Source organism: Phyllosticta citribraziliensis (genome assembly GCF_038025025.1).
Source record: "Phyllosticta citribraziliensis strain CPC 17464 chromosome Unknown J3D65scaffold_13, whole genome shotgun sequence".
Taxonomy (NCBI): domain Eukaryota; kingdom Fungi; phylum Ascomycota; class Dothideomycetes; order Botryosphaeriales; family Phyllostictaceae; genus Phyllosticta; species Phyllosticta citribraziliensis.
In genome coordinates, this window is record NW_027117350.1 from 324,704 (window position 1) to 339,851 (window position 15,148).

Genomic DNA, 15,148 nt, shown 5'->3' on the forward strand with positions numbered 1-15,148 from the left:
CCCTACCCAACCCAACCCTACCCTCCCTACCCCGATCATCCCTGTCCACCCCGTCAGGAACCAACCTTAACCCGCTCGATTAGCGCCAGCGACCGCCAGCGTGGCGCCATCACGGCGCCTGGTGTGGATGCCAGGCAGCCAATACTTTTCCTGCCGGCCGCCCGCACAGAGTGCAAATGTATGTATAGTATGATCATGCAAGGTATGCGAGCGAGAGCATAGGAAGATAGTGTGTAGTATGTGCTGCATGCATGCAAGCAAGCACGCGACGCACATGAGCGTATGCGTGTGACGAAATTGTCTAAATGCTTGTGTGCAAGTGTGTGTGTGGAGCCAAAAAGCTACCTAGCTCGCTAGGTGGCCGGAGCAAATAGGTAGACGGCTAATATAGAGTCTATGTATACTCTCTTCTACGCAGTGGTGATGGCAGTGGCTGGGCTGCGGCTCAGAGCGTCCGTCCCGGAATATGACGCGGGCGCCGCGCCGTTTATCTCTTAGCCGTCTCTATTCGCATTTAGTTTTTTTTTTTTCCGCCTTCGGGATTTGGGATTAGCCGTGATAAAAATAATTGTAAGTATGCATGCGGGCGGGAAAGGTGCGGTTGTGAACACCGGCAATAATGGCTGGTGGGTAATTGGGGAGATCGGTTGGTACAGGTATGGCATAGGCAAATCGACTGGTAGATGGGTGCGCCTTTCTTTGCCTCACTCTTCTCTTATGCCTCCTTGCTTCGTCAACTATTCTGCCTGCCTACATAGGCAAATCTTGGCAAACAGGATGCCTCTTTCCACCTCTCTTCTAGACCACATTGTTTTCAGAGGCCAGTCACAATTAATCCATGCAAGAAATTTAACCTGCAGCTTGGTGAGACACAGACGCCCCCACGCGCACACACGTGCCGACGCGCTGCAGCCTAGCACCACGCTCGCGTCGACCGCCCACAGGCGTATCGTGTCGTATTGCATCGCTCGATCGGAGGCAGCTTAGCAGGTCATTGAATACCGGCTAGCCAACAAGCTGTTCGCGTCATGGGAGGCCTTCGCACGTTAAACAAACGGCGAATTTGCTCACGGAGGCTCCTCAAGGATAGGTACGAGGCGTTAAGCTTCCCCGTCCCGGAACAGATTCACCGTCGATTCTGTGTATTGTCAGCGACTGTCCAGCGTACTTGCGGTCAAAGAGGCATGCACTCACGGCTCCCACACCACCAAGCCCCCATGTCCGCAATTCAGTTACCTACCGTGCCTCCGCACCCAGCGAAACAAACAACCCGTACCTCGTACAACGTACTGAGCGCCAGCTGGCGAGTCAGCCGCAACGAGCATCAATGAGTCACAGCCCTCCCCTCACATCCCCTCGGTCAGCGGCCGCGGTGACCGCTTGGAGACAAAAGTTGCACGGGGGTTGGCGGAGACGCCGGGGGGCGGAAAGGCGGGAGGATTCGCGGTGGGCCTTGTTGGAGATGGGTGCCTAGGGGTAAGCACATAACTGTGGAGTGGGGAGGTGAGATGAGCTGTCTATCTGTGGCGGTGCGGCGTGGTGTTCTGGGCGTCGCGTGGTGGTTCTTTCTGCGGTACCTAGGTGGTAGGTGGACGCAGTTGGCAATGACCGTGCTGCTGCATGGTGATTTTGACTCAACTCGAGCGGTGTGATCGTGACTGGCAGGCCCTCGTTCAGGCGATGGAAATCTTCTTGAACTGTCTTGAGCCATGGAGGCTGATTTGACACCGCTTTGCAGGCTGAAAATGTGTTAGCCTCCAGCATTTACTTGACTTATATCACTGTCAGGGTAGAATAGGCGCGGTATTCGTCCAGATATAAAAGGTTTTCGGATTGAGACATTGCCCGGCCAGACAGCTGTGCTACCAACGCTGCTGCAATGCTACTAGAGATTATGATGAACATCCAAGTGAGATTTCTGGAGCACGTAAATTTGACACCTTGAATCTGGATGCTCTCTCCTTCTCAGCCTCTCCTCTTGGAATAACGACCTGTCTGACCCAGTCAACGGAATAGGATTTTCGATCAAGTCAGACTCCAAGTTCCTGCCTGCGTGCTGGTTGAGAAGGAAATCTATGCGGCGGGCTTCTCGGGGTCAACGGTTCCCTTGTCCTTTGCCGAGTCAACGGTGCCCTCGGGCTTCTTGGAGTGCTGGGAGGAAGGGTCGGTGGAGTGCTTGGTGTCGGCGTTGGCGACGCCCTCTTGCTTGTCTGAGATCTGGTTCTCAACAGGAGGCTTGGAGGAGGTGGGCTGTGGAGAGGTTAGCCTTTGATTCTCGTTGCGCTTTCTCAAACACTTACAGTGTCCTTCGCGGAGCCCTCCTTGTCCTGCTTTGCGTCGCCGCCGCCAACGGTTACGCCGGGGGACTGGTCGGTGTTCTTCTTCAAGCCAGGGTCCTCCGACTTGGTTGCGTCACCCTCCTTGGGAGTCTCCTTGGGCTTGTCACTCTCCTTGACCTCTTGAGGAGGCTCGGGCTTGGATTCGGCGGGCTTCTCCTCCTTGGACTCGGCAGGCTTTTCCTCCTTAGATTCCTCCTTCGGTTCCTCCTTGGATTCGGCCTTTGGCTCCTCCTTGGATTCTTCTTTGGACTCCTGCTTGGGCTCCTCCTTGGACTCCTCGGATTCTTCAGCAGGAGCCTCCTCGTGCTTTTCTTCGTGCTCGCCGTGGTGTTCGTCGTGACCGTGGCCACTCTCCGAGGGCTGCAGCAAGTAGTAGGTGCCGGGAACCGTCACAGCAATGGAAGCGAGGGCCCTGGAGTCCACGATGATCAGTTGGGGGCATTCGAGAGGGATGGGTCCGACATCGGGATTTCGCAGAGGCGTTGAGGCGCGGAGCGACGATTACATCGGATAAATCTTTTCCTTGCCGCTCCTGGATGAATACATACCAAGGCAGATCGCTCTTGAGCTTGCTCTCAGACTGGCCGCCATGAGAGCTGGAGTAGGCGCGACGAGAGGCGTTTTGGCCGAAACGCTGCCATCTCTGAGACTGTTGGCCGGCGGAGCGGAAGCTATTCCTGGCGGAGCGGGCAGCCTGCGACGCAAACGAGGCGCGGAAGCTAGTGGACCTGGCGAAGACCATGATGAAGCTGTTGGATCACCAATTGAATGGGACGGGACGAAATCTGAAGGAGATGAGTGCTCAATGGGAAGGGCGGGAGCGTGGAAGATGATGGACGAGCAGGCTGATCGGTACGGTACGTCTTGATCATGTCATGGCTGGCTCGGCTATTGCAAGGGACCGGGAGCGTCCAGGAACGCCCGGACCATGCCAGAATGACGAACTTGCCAAGCCTTCTGACGCCCGCGTCCGCTCCCGCTCCCGCTGCGCTCGCCGCCTCCAGCACCCGCACTACCTACTCTACCTCTATCTATTACGCCCTTGACCAGAGCCCGCTCAAGGGTCTGACTCTGACTATCCACGCAGACACCGTCTTTACAGTCTCCCCTCCTCTGCTTCTCCTGCCCTACCGCCAGCTCGCCTGTCTAGGCGCCAGAGCTGCCGCCTCTCGCAGTTGGTAAAGCTTCCCGGAGCAGCTCCGAGCTCCACTCCACGGCAAGACTGACAAGACCACACATAGGTAGCCAACGAACGCGAGCCTTGAACCCCCCCAGACCGAGCCTCTCGCGCCCTTTCCCATCATGTCCTACGACGCCAAGGTGCCCTCCGTCCAGGACGCGGGCAAGCTGCTGGGGAAGCTCTACGACCCCGATCCCGACCTTCGGTACATGGCCCTGAGCGACCTCTACAATGTCATAACCAGCCCACATTCGACTTTCCTGCAGCATGACTACAATGTCTCAGCCAGGCTGATTGACGGATTCCTTCACACACTCAACGACACCAGCGCCGCAGTCCAGAACCAGGCCGTCAAGTGTCTTGGACCGTTCGTCTCCAAGGTGCCCGAGCAGATCATCACCCCGCTATTGGACAAGGTCTCCCAAGTCCCAATCGACCACTCCGTGGACAACTCCATCCCCGCTCTCGCCCTTCGAAACATTGTCATTTCGCTACCGAGACCTGTGCAAGGCATACCGCGCAGCAACGCTGTGAACGGCGCATACTCAGCGGTTAGCAAGGCGCTCATTCCTAGACTGACAGGATATGTCGTCATTCCTACCGGTAACAAGGCCCTACCATCGCCTCCCAGGAGCATGTTGGAGGACGACATCGACAAGGGAACCGACAGCACGGCTGCTGATCTCCTCATTGAGGTTGCAAGATGCTTCGGGCCCATGCTACACGAGTCGGAACTTGTAGCGTTGCAAAACATATCGTTAAAAGTCGTCCAGACTCGCCGGAGCGGATCAGTGCTGAAAAAGAAGGCCGTCACGGCCATCGCGACGCTCGCGGGCTACTTTTCGGACCCAAGTCTGAGTGGCCTGGTCTCCACCATCATTGAATCCCTGAAGGATGTTCACCTCGAGCCGAGCCAAAAGAAGATTTACATCAACCTCATCAGTTCGCTGACGCGAGCCAACCCCAAAAGATTCGGCCCTTACCTCAAGACCCTGGCTCCCTTTGTCTTCAGTGCATTGGGCCATGACGAATTGCAAGAAGTCGACGAAGACAACGACGACGAGGAAGAGCGCGACCCCGAGGCGGACGAAGTGCGCGAAGCCGCACTGATTGCCGTGGAAAGCTTCCTTTCTTCGTGTCCTCAAGAGATGCGCATATTCACAGAAGAATGCATCGATTCTGGTATCCGTTTTCTGAAATACGACCCTAATCTGGCGAGCGACGACGACGAGGACATGGAGTCGGACGACGATGATGCGGCCGACTTGGACGACGAGGACTTTGAGGAAGAAGGTGGCTTTGACGACGAAGATGACACGAGCTGGAAGGTTCGCAAGTCTGCCGCCAAGGTGTTGCATACTCTGATCCTGAGTCGAGGCCAAGGCGACCTTTTGGAAGATGGCACACTGTACAAGCGCGTGGCTCCGGCCCTGATAGCACGTTTCAAAGACAGGGAAGAAACTGTTCGTCTCGAGGTCCTTGCCACTCTTGGACGTCTTGTTCAGCAATCGAAGCCTGAAGCTGTGTCGACGGCTCGCGCCAAACGAGAAGCATCCAACCTCGGCCTCATGGGTCCCCCTCCTTCTAGGAAGAGGAGGAGACAGGGCAGTGATGCGAGCATGTTGGACATGGGCACAAATGTTGCGTTGTACAGCGGTGTCGAGGCATCAAGGAGCGAACCTCTCTCTGGGCCACAAGAGAGTCTGGCTGCGCTGGTTCCAGACATTGTCAGGGGCGTCATTCCACTTCTCAGGACGGGTACTCTCCCTTCTAAGCAAGCCTCCATGGCTCTACTCAAGGATATCGTCATAACCGAAGGCGGCGGCCTGTCAAGTTATGTCGACCAAATCATCCCCCCAGTTGTCGACGCTTCCAAAGCCAGCAGTGTACACAGCAACGCTTCTTCCGCGTCATCTGCGACGGCGAACACTCTTCGCATTGAGGCCCTGCAGCTGATCCAGGCAATTGCTGACACTCATGCCGCTGATTTGCTGAGGCCCTTCCTACCCAAGATTGTTCCCGCCCTTGATGCTGCAGCAAAGGAACGATACAGCAAGGTTTCTGCCGAATCTCTTGCAGCCGTTGAGAGTCTGGTAAAGGCATTTACGCCTCCTCGGACCCCTGCCGGTTCAGGCGAGGTCAAATCTGATCTGGAGCATTTCTATGCCATCCTGGTCGACAGAATTTCTGCGAACGATGCTGTTCTGGAGGCTCGCCAGCGTGCGATCCGCGTCCTCGGTCTCCTCATCGGCCGCAGCTCTGGTTCAGAAAACTTCCTATCCAACTCGAAAAAAGCAGAAGGTCTGGCACTTCTGAGTCAACGTTTGAAGCAAGAGACCACCCGTTTGGCTTCGGTTCGTGCAATCGAAGCTGCTGTGAGTTGCGCTCAGGACAGCGCCGGTTTCTCCCCAGAATGGATTCAGGACGTTTCTCTGGAGCTCGGTGTTCAGTTGCGCAAAGTTAGCCGCTCCTTGCGTGGTGCTAGCTTGATCGCTCTGCGTGCAATTGTCGTCAACCCAGCCACAAGAGCACTTCTCGACTCCAAAACCACGCGTGCTATTGAGGACATGTTGCTCACTCCCATCAAGGCCAATGACTTGCACCTCATGGGACCTGCTCTGACTATCCTCGCGACGTTCGTGGCTAATGATCCGAACAACGTTGTCAACTCGGAATTGGTGGATGCTCTCAAAGGCGTCGTTAAAGTAACCGTCAGTGGCAGCGCTCTTGATGCTCTCCTCTCTCTCGTGCGCGCCATCGCAGAAAAGAATGCTGGCGGTGCGCTGATGAAGGCTCTCCTTGTCGAGGTTGGACTCTCTGGCAACCCTGACTTGGTTGGCAAGGTAATTGGCACGCTACTGGTCTACAGCAAGGCCGGCATCGACGTCAAATTGCAAGACTTCGTCAATGAACTGAATACTGCTGTGGACGAGAAGAGAAAGTCGCTAGCTTTGGGTGTTCTCGGTGAGGCTGGCATGCGTCTGGGACCAAATTCGCCTCTTGACCCCCAACTCTTTGTCGCTCACTTCAACGACAAGGACCAAGTGCCATTGGCTGCTGCCATAGCGCTTGGAAGAGCTGGTTCATCCAATGCGAGGAGCTACCTGCCCTTCATCATCTCTCAAATGGGCCAGCCCTCAAGCAAACAGTACCTCCTTCTGCATTCCATCAAGGAAATCCTTCAGCACAGAACCTCAGACGCCGAGATCCTGCCTTTTGCCCAAGATTTGTGGGCCCAGATCCTCAACGCAGCTCAGCAAGAGGACAACAGGGCGATCGGTGCGGAATGCATTGGCAGGCTTACCATAATCGACCCGAAGACGTTCCTCCCCAAGCTTCAGGTGAGAAAGTCAACGCAATGTTGCTGGACAACACTGACATGAGACCAGGAATTCATGACCTTGGACGACCGCCAAGTCAGAGCCATGGTCATTTCCGCCCTCCGCTACACATTTGCAGACACGGAGGAAGCCTATGACGACGTTCTTCGCCCCATTGTTATTCCCATCCTATCGCAAATGCTTGAAGAGAAGGATCTGGACAACCAACGCCTTGCTCTAACGACGATGAGCTCTGCTGTCCACAACAAGCCAGAGCTTATCTTGCCACACCTCAACGAACTGCTGCCATTGGTAATGAATAAGACTTTTGTCAATCCAGACCTCATTCGCGAAGTTCAAATGGGTCCCTTCAAGCACAAGGTTGACGATGGCCTCGAGGTGCGCAAGTCTGCGTACGAGACACTGTACACACTGCTTGAGACTGCGGCCGCACGCCTCAACATCCCCGACTTCTACGAGCGCATCATTGCGGGCATCGCGGACGAACATGACGTGCGCTTTCTTTGCAACCTCATGCTGACCAAGTTGGTCGTCATTGCTCCCGATGAGACCAAGCTTCGTCTGGGCACGATTGCCGAACATTTCAAGACTATCATCTCAACCAAGCCAAAGGAAAATGCCGTCAAGCAGGAGATAGAGAAGATTGAGAAGGGCGCCAAGGGCGTCCTCAAAGTCAGCCTGGACATCAACAAACAGCTAAGTCTTGGAGGAGTCACCATTGAGGGCAAGGACGCCGATGAGGCGTACGCAAAGGCCTGGCAGAGCTACTGGGACTGGGTGAGGAAGGAGCACCCGCTGCACTTGAAGACGGTCGAGGACGAGCTTCGGGCTGAGAGGGATCGCTGAGGCGGTACGACACGTGGGACACGAGGAACGAGCATGATCAGAATCAAAGAAGCATCGGCGACTATTCTGCGGGTTAAAGTGGGCAGAACTTACAAAACGGGGTCAGTTGTAGATTCAAAAGACAGCGATTTTCACATCACAAAATCCCACCTGTCTTGGCTACAGAACCGATGTGACTTGTGTTGCTACTGATTCTGGTACAGGCAGGACGAGGCGAGTACACGCGCGCCATGGAAATTTCCCAATGATTATCAGGTTGCCTCACGAGACACGGGCAGGCTCTGGAGATTGTTTGATGCAGCCATGACGACTCGACAAACTCGCGCCTGACTGGGGTCGAAGCGTTGCCACGTTCCTAGTGCCAGCCCTCTGGAAACCCGGCCACGACTTACCACCACTCCCTTGCAGCGCTTAAGCGCCGTGACGAGCAACGAGCGGGCCACATCCCCCAGCTGTGCGCGGCACAGCATCCACCACTCAACGCCGCTCTTCAGCTCTCTCGCTGCCGGGCCCTCGTTCATGCACACCAATCGCACTCCGTACAACATGCCGACGGATAGGGGGGGCACAGCCTCGGGGGTCCGACGACCCGTAAAAAGGCCCGCCCAACGCCTACGGCAGCTTCGGCCGGTGCAAGGGCGAAACCTGAAGCTTGCTTGAGCTATTCTTATGACTGTTGGCCCGCAGCTGCATCGCGTTCTCTCTACTTACCCCAGTTCTTCAAACACCATGAGGCTGAGCCCAAGCTGATTTAGTGCTTATACTGACGTCTTTTGCTTTATCTGGCTATGGTTCAACTCAACGCTGCCACTTCCGGTTGCGCGTCCATAATATAGCTGACTTGCCCGTCTGCTGCCACACCCCATTACAATCCACCGTCATTGCTTGAAAGCCGTCTCTTGCGCCATCCATCTTCACCGACTTCAGATCATCCAGGTCTCCCAGGGTCTTGCTCTCCTGCAGTGCGCTGCGGGTGTCCCTCTCTTCCAATGGATACGCGCCAACGACAGCAGTATTACTACCAGCCAGGCCCCGCACCTCAGATACCTTTGCAGTCACACGGCCAGCAAACATCGAATCAGCGATTCTCGTGGCAGTTGCCTCTGACGCAAGATGAAAGCCTCCCGCTTACTCGACTCGACTCGGCGTCTCCGCGTTTGCAGGAGCCGAACCAACCGCAATATGCGTATTCACAGGCCTCAAGGCAATCTCCTTCACTTCGGACGGACGTGCCGCCACGAGAAAATCGCTATTCGTACATGAAAACCCCTGTCGAGTATCAGCAACCTACTTTTGCGCAGACGCCATCTTTTTCTCACGCGCGACGACCTACTGAGCCTACAATCCCGCAATCCGAACCAACCTCGCCTGTGGACTCTGAAGGGCCAACACCAGTCAGGACGACTGCCCCGCAAAGACTCTCGGCGAGTTTGTGTAAAGAGACAGGTGCCGCAGAACTGAGTCCAGTGAACCTACCAAAGGAGTACGACCGGGAACCACCTCAGGAACCGCACCCAGCATTATTTGCGCCGGTCGTGGATCGCACTCGGTCTCCCCCGGGTTCAGTCACATCGCGCAGTCAAACGAGTAGTATGGCTCCCACCTCGCCTCGAAATGTCTTCACGCCGCCGCCGCCGCAGTCTCCTCCACCACACCAACAACAACCACCGTACGGCGCGGCACCCAGCTCTCCAGGACCAATCCCACTGAAGAACGGACAAGACGACGAGGTAGACGCGCCCCACCTAGCCCCAAAATCACCAACAGATCCGTATGGCACATACCAGCCCATGTCACAGCCCAAGCCAATATTCTCGCCAGATAACCCTGTGGGCCCCAATGGTCTGCCGCTGCAACTGCACCAACCCGGTCAAATCATGCATCCTAACATGGACCTCTCAAACCCAGGAAGCCAACAGGAGTGGAAGCACTCGATGTGCGAGTGCTCTGCGGACTGCGGCACATGTCTGACCGGAGTTTTTTGCCCGTGTATCCTGTTTGGCAAAACGGCGTTCCGACTGCGCCGCAAGAACGAGAAGAAGGATCCTACAGACTTGCTTGGATGGAGCAGCTTCAACGGGTCATGCGCGGCAATGGCTGCGACTATTGCTTGCGCCTTTTGCGGTACGTATCCTCCCTTGATGGTCCCTGTTCGCGGTTCTAATATGCCCAAAGGCATGTTTCCACTTTTCCACCGCACGCGGTTACGGCACCTTTACCATCTGGAAGGCAATGTCTTCTCCGACTCGGTCAAGGCGTGCTGCTGTTGTTGCTGCGCCGTTATACAAAACGAGAGGGAAGTCAGAGATCGAGAGGAGAGCAATCGGCGATGGGCTGGTCCTGCAAGCGGCCCGACTGTGTACGAGAGGGAAGAGATGATGCGATATGCACACCCTTGATACAACGGAAGACTCAATCCATGGCTCAGCAACGACTTTTCAGGATACGGATGTCAGCCAGGATCAAGATGAATAGCTGGTAAACAAATATCAGACACGAACCGCGATTATTATCGCAGCGGGTATTGAAAAAGAAGAAGAATTCTGGCACCGCCAACGGACCCAGGGACCTGTCGTTCGTCACCGCGGCCGCACTTGGGGAGCTTTCGTTTCTCACAACGGCCAGATCCGCTCAGGGAGCTGCCACTTCATTCATCACGCACTTCTACAGATTACTCCAATACTCGATACCGCACCACACAGCGCAAAGCTTCTCATTTCATTGTCTGTCGGCTCCCCTCACAGCCAGGAGCCCATCATCTCTCTTTATATACCCTCGATTTCATTCCCACAACTTCTACTCGTCTAAATCCTTTCTTCTGCAGATTAGATCAATAAGACACAGAGTCACACGAAAGACGCATCTCCGTTTCTCGCTTCCAAGTACAGTGCAGCGACGGTTCTCTCCTATGTATGTTCCAGAATCGTTTTCGCAACTCTTGGTCTCACTTCGCTGCTTCCTTTCTCAGCGCACTCATTACGTCACTGTCACCATCAGCCTGGTTCCTTCTGTACAACACGCCCAACATCCAAAAGCACAACGCCAAAAGCACAACGCCAAAAGCACAACGCCAAAAGCACAACGCCAAAAGCACAACGCCAAATTCTCCGACGGATCAGCCCAGCCCAGCTCAGCCTGCCACAGCGTGCACGACCTACGCCCCCCACCTACGCTCCTACCTCCCTACCTATCCGCCAGCAAGCCAGCCAGCCACACACAAAAACAGACCGACACAAAACGAGGGACAAAAGACAAACACCAAAGCCCCGCCTTGTCGCCTTGTCCTGCACCGCCCCACACACGCAACCCGCAGCGCCCGCTATCGCTATTCTTAAGATCCCCGGTGTCAGCGCACAGAGCCCACGCTTGCTTGCTGACATGCATATGTGTCCCTTCCCCTCCGCTCCGTCCGGCTCGGCACGCCCTCGCTTGCTGCTTTGAGGCTGCGCACGCGCACGCGTTTGGTCTCTGCTCGTCGCCTGTTGTCGCACACGATGCTGTTGGGCCTTGCTGCGCAGGCGCGACTGGGTCGATTGAGGGAGGGATGGTGAGCACAGTAGGCTTACAGGCAAATGGAGGGTTTGGCTGTGTTGCAGGCAGGAAGGATAGGTCGTGCGGGGGCTGTACTGGACGGTCTGTGATGCGATGACGTGCGAAGCCTTGCCTTGCCTTGCCTTACCTTGCTACTGCGACGGCCTGGACAAGCACGCGAGTAAAGAGACGAGCCGAAATTGGTCTTTGCGGTTACAGTCGCGCTGTGGGGCTTTGCTGTGCTTGCGTCAAAGACACTCGTGCTACGCGGGGTTGCAACGGTCGATGTCGAGGCTGCTGCTTTGTCGCTTTTGGGTCGTGGCTGCCCATTAGCCTGCCTACCTGGTTGCCGTTTTGGGGAGCCGAGGGGCTTGGAAGGGAAGGGTGAGAGACTGCGGTTGCTGTTTGTAGGGATGCGATGGATGTGTTACTGCTATGGGGGCTTGAGAGAGGGGTCGGAGTTTCCATTTGTCGCGATGCAGGCTGTGGGAGTCATTGATCGCTGGGTTGGTGTGAGGCTGTCCCCGGTGTGTTGGATGAAAGAGGAGAGAGCCTCCAAAGTCTTTGCTGGACTTGAAGGACCGAAATGATGTTCAGTACGGGTCCCATTCCTTCTTTTGGTAGGGAACCATGTTGTAAATGTGCCCTTGATCTCTTGTGCTTGTCCAAACTTGTGTCTGGCTTTGTGTCATCTCTTGAGTGACGAAGCGGCAGGATGGAGGTATTGGAACCGTGCAAAGCTTCATTTTCTTTCTATTACTTGCAGTGTAGTCGCATGTCGGTCCTTCGAAAACTTGAACAGATCACACACTGCCTCATTCCGCACCAGTGCTTGCTCTCTCCATGATTTTGATTCTAAATCTCTCAGTCCGACAAGAGGACCAAAGTCTGGACCCAAGCGGTCAATACGCCTTGTTCTTCACAATCGATTCGGTTTTCCTGTTGGGGTCCTCCTCCTTGAAAACAATTTCCAGATTGTCGTTCTCGACGACCCGAATGTGGACTTGTCGTTTGAACAATTCCACTGTCTCGATTCCAGCTCTCGTGTTTTTCAAACTCTTTTCGGGTGGCTTTGAAAGGAGCGCCAGAGCAGTGAGTTCGGAGATGGAGTCCCAGGCCGAAGATGCGGTTCTGTTGAACCCGATCGAGAAGATGATAAATGCCAGTGTGTATGCGACGTAGCTGACCAGGACTGCGAGGGATAGCTTTACTGAAAGCCCTTGACTGGAGTACGCGGCAGGCCCGTCGTAGTAACTTTGGTAAGAGATGCTGTATGTTGAGGCATTCGACTTTCGCCAATAACCTATTGAGGAAAATTGCTTGTGACCATGGCCACTCATACCATTTACCACCATTCCTGACACGATTAGACTGTGAGTGTCAGAGAAGTAGCTCGAGTATCCAAGGTCGCCCCCATTGTAACGTTGGAGATATGGAACAAAGGATATTATCTGTCCCAACTGATCAATGACGGAGGAATTTGAATCACCGAAGCTGGGAGCCAAGAGACTTGCCCAGTCTTCTGAGATCTCGACAGCCTCTCTAGCCCAGTGTACATCGCTGACATCCGGATACCCATTCTCTGTAATTGTTTGGGTGCTATCGGCCCATCCAGCAATGACAGGACACACCATGTGCCTTCTGTAGCCCGACTCCGTCCAGTTGGAGAGCAACGCGATGATTGAAATGTTGGATCCATTGGCATGAGACCAGCTGATCTTCCAAGTGCGATCGTTTGCTGTGTAGCCTGCTGTTTCTGGAAACCCCACAGTGGAAGGTTCATTCGTGAAAGGGTTTTCGAATTGGAATAATGTAGAATCAGCTGGCAGTGAGCCATCCTGGCGCGTCGAATTGTCTGGTTTTTGACAGAAAGAGACCGCGACGGGGGAGAGTGCTCGAAGCGAAATTTTGAGTGGTAGTCTCTTCCGAAATTGTCCGCTGCCCGGAGAAAACAAGCGCAGAGTGTTCTGGACGGAAAGCGTGAACCATGTAGGGGCAGCCAAAAGAATGGAGCGTTTAGGAAACTGTTTTACACTGTAACCGCGTAAATTTTCCAACTTGTTCGAAATATTTTGAAGTTCAGGCCCCAGTCTTGTCGAGTTGGCTTTTTGACTGCTGATTTTGTATCTGTACGAAGCCTTTGTGCTGAACGAGGCCAAGTATTCCTCATCTGTCCTGTCTTTGGTGATCGCGGTCGTAATGAGCTGGCCCAGAGATTCCCATCCTTCGGAAGGACAAATGATGTTGGAACGGTTGTAGCTTTGAGCAACAGTTAAGGTCTGATTGACAATTTCGCAGTGATCTGGCGAGCCTGATGTTTCAATCCGTTGAGGATAAATGGTGCTCTTGGGATCCAGGGGGTAGTATTTGCCAGAGAGATATACTGGCCTGGGGATTAAACATGTTGCAATGGAGGGGCCCACAGTCGCAGTGAGGAGCGTGGCGAAGAGAATGAAGACAGCAAAAGTAAGTTTACGGCGGAGAGGAAAGGCTGGAGACCAAAGTGACCCAAAGAAATCAAGTGACCAAAGATAGCTCAGGCTGTTGAGTTGAAGTCCCGCCGTGATTGCGCCAAACGGCACACCATCGCTACTTGTGTAATCTCTCTGGAGATACGTCAATGCCACTGCGCTGATTGATGCTTGTGTCACCAACTCCAAGGCTTTTGCGAGGTACTGTAGTGATGTGGTTGAGACTTCCGTTGTTGACGCCGTGATGCGAAAGTTGATTGACAGCATGGTCAATGCAGCGGCAAGAGGTATGACGTGGACGCTCAAAGCCAGGAACGCTGGAAGCCACTGTTGATAAATTGCGACTTTTGGCTGCTCTTGTGTACTCTTCCAAGGGCCGATGGCTGCCAGGAACACCATTCGAATACTCCTGAGAAAAACCACCAGCAAGGCCTTGAGTCTCAGGGCGCTGGGAGTAGACCAACGCCATCCTTTCCCATTTGGCCTAGGAAGCACTTGAACTTCAGCTCATGCTACTACTCAACTCGCGGAAACGATCACCTTTTATGTTTGAGATCGTCAGAGCCCTTGGTTCGGTTGAGAGGCAAGGTCTCGAGCTCGGTTTCGTCTATTGGAGGCTGCACTGACCCCGAGCCCGAGCCCGTCGAAGATGGAGTGGGCGATGGCGTCCTGGTGGAGACGAAGCTGTACGTGGATGGCGGTTGTAAGTGCCCTTCTGTGGAAGCCGACATTCCGCACAGGGACAAGTTGCATCCAGAAAGGTGTTGGGCGATGAAGACTTGAAAGGTTTCGTCGAGGTCGGTAAGCAAAATCTCAGCCTTGTCAAATATCCTCAGCCGGGGCATGCGTGGATCGCTGCGCAAATGATTATTCAGAATGCCGAGAAATACGATTCTTAGCTGATTCGTTGACATCGCATAGAGACCGGGGATTTGAGGCGTTGAGCAAGGCTGCGGGGATCCGCTCTTGTACAACTTGCTTTGCGATTGGACAGTGAAAAACCTCGGTCCTTGACTTTGAATGTCAGCCTTTTCAGGCAAAGCAAGGCACCTGCACGGTTCTCGAAGGGCCACCAACCAAATTTGGCCATGACAATGTCCAGAGTTTTGGCAATCTCGCGCTATATCTTGTTAGCTTGCTTCCTGTACAGCTCTCTAGGGATGGATCTTCTGAGACTCGTTTGAAGCTTGTCAGTTCCGAACTGCGACGATTATTCCCGTGGAAGTTGTTTAAAAGGAAGCAGAATGCTCTGGAGACATCGTTAGAAGCCGGGTTGACAAGTTTCAGGTCCAAGGTTGATGATTTGGTAGTTCGGGCTTTCTCTCTCGGGCCCTTCTTGCGAATCTGCAACGCAGGTCAGTCTGGACTGCAAATCATGAGGGCTTTACCAAAATACTTTGATTCTATACCACCCGTGATCCTTTACCCCACTGAACTCCG

General features: G+C 54.4%; 5 protein-coding genes across 5 annotated transcripts; 3 read left to right on the plus strand and 2 right to left on the minus strand.

Moving 5' to 3' along the window:
- Positions 1–1,808: 1,808 nt before the first annotated feature.
- On the minus strand, positions 1,809–3,184 carry J3D65DRAFT_639109 (uncharacterized protein). Its single transcript, XM_066801681.1, has 3 exons — positions 2,888–3,184; positions 2,301–2,751; positions 1,809–2,250 (listed from the first exon to the last, which is right to left on the minus strand). Exons 1-3 carry the CDS (start codon positions 3,079–3,081, stop codon positions 2,074–2,076), a joined length of 822 nt encoding a protein of 273 aa, XP_066650735.1. The 5' UTR covers positions 3,082–3,184; the 3' UTR covers positions 1,809–2,073.
- Positions 3,185–3,336: 152 nt separating this feature from the next.
- On the plus strand, positions 3,337–8,189 carry J3D65DRAFT_578676 (armadillo-type protein). Its single transcript, XM_066797687.1, has 3 exons — positions 3,337–3,517; positions 3,581–6,860; positions 6,909–8,189. Exons 2-3 carry the CDS (start codon positions 3,642–3,644, stop codon positions 7,704–7,706), a joined length of 4,017 nt encoding a protein of 1,338 aa, XP_066650736.1. The 5' UTR covers positions 3,337–3,517; positions 3,581–3,641; the 3' UTR covers positions 7,707–8,189.
- A 285-nt stretch (positions 8,190–8,474) lies between these two features.
- J3D65DRAFT_131766 (PLAC8 family-domain-containing protein) lies at positions 8,475–10,361 on the plus strand. The gene has a single exon (XM_066793900.1). The coding sequence runs from the start codon at positions 8,696–8,698 to the stop codon at positions 10,103–10,105; it is 1,410 nt and encodes a 469-aa protein (XP_066650737.1). The 5' UTR covers positions 8,475–8,695; the 3' UTR covers positions 10,106–10,361.
- On the plus strand, positions 10,360–11,747 carry J3D65DRAFT_131686 (uncharacterized protein). The gene has a single exon (XM_066793899.1). It carries the CDS (start codon positions 10,615–10,617, stop codon positions 11,353–11,355), a length of 741 nt encoding a protein of 246 aa, XP_066650738.1. The 5' UTR covers positions 10,360–10,614; the 3' UTR covers positions 11,356–11,747.
- A 392-nt stretch (positions 11,748–12,139) lies between these two features.
- On the minus strand, positions 12,140–14,107 carry J3D65DRAFT_606927 (uncharacterized protein; the record flags this gene model as incomplete). The annotated part of the gene is made up of 1 exon (XM_066798470.1): positions 12,140–14,107. One exon carries the CDS (start codon positions 14,105–14,107, stop codon positions 12,140–12,142), a length of 1,968 nt encoding a protein of 655 aa, XP_066650739.1.
- Between the last annotated feature and the right edge of the window lie 1,041 nt (positions 14,108–15,148).

Bases quoted from the DNA above. Each gene is read 5' to 3' on its own strand.
- J3D65DRAFT_639109 (XM_066801681.1), bottom strand. From the start codon at position 3,081: ATGGTCTTCGCCAGGTCCACTAGCTTCCGCGCCTCGTTTGCGTCGCAG. The intron at 2,752-2,887 runs GTATGTATTCAT...CGTGGACTCCAG, and splicing joins CTCAAGAGCGATCTGCCTTG to GGCCCTCGCTTCCATTGCTG. The intron at 2,251-2,300 runs GTAAGTGTTTGA...ACCTCTCCACAG, and splicing joins AGGGCTCCGCGAAGGACACT to CCCACCTCCTCCAAGCCTCC.
- J3D65DRAFT_578676 (XM_066797687.1), top strand. From the start codon at position 3,642: ATGTCCTACGACGCCAAGGTGCCCTCCGTCCAGGACGCGGGCAAGCTG. The intron at 6,861-6,908 runs GTGAGAAAGTCA...ACATGAGACCAG, and splicing joins CGTTCCTCCCCAAGCTTCAG to GAATTCATGACCTTGGACGA.
- J3D65DRAFT_131766 (XM_066793900.1), top strand. From the start codon at position 8,696: ATGGATACGCGCCAACGACAGCAGTATTACTACCAGCCAGGCCCCGCA.
- J3D65DRAFT_131686 (XM_066793899.1), top strand. From the start codon at position 10,615: ATGTATGTTCCAGAATCGTTTTCGCAACTCTTGGTCTCACTTCGCTGC.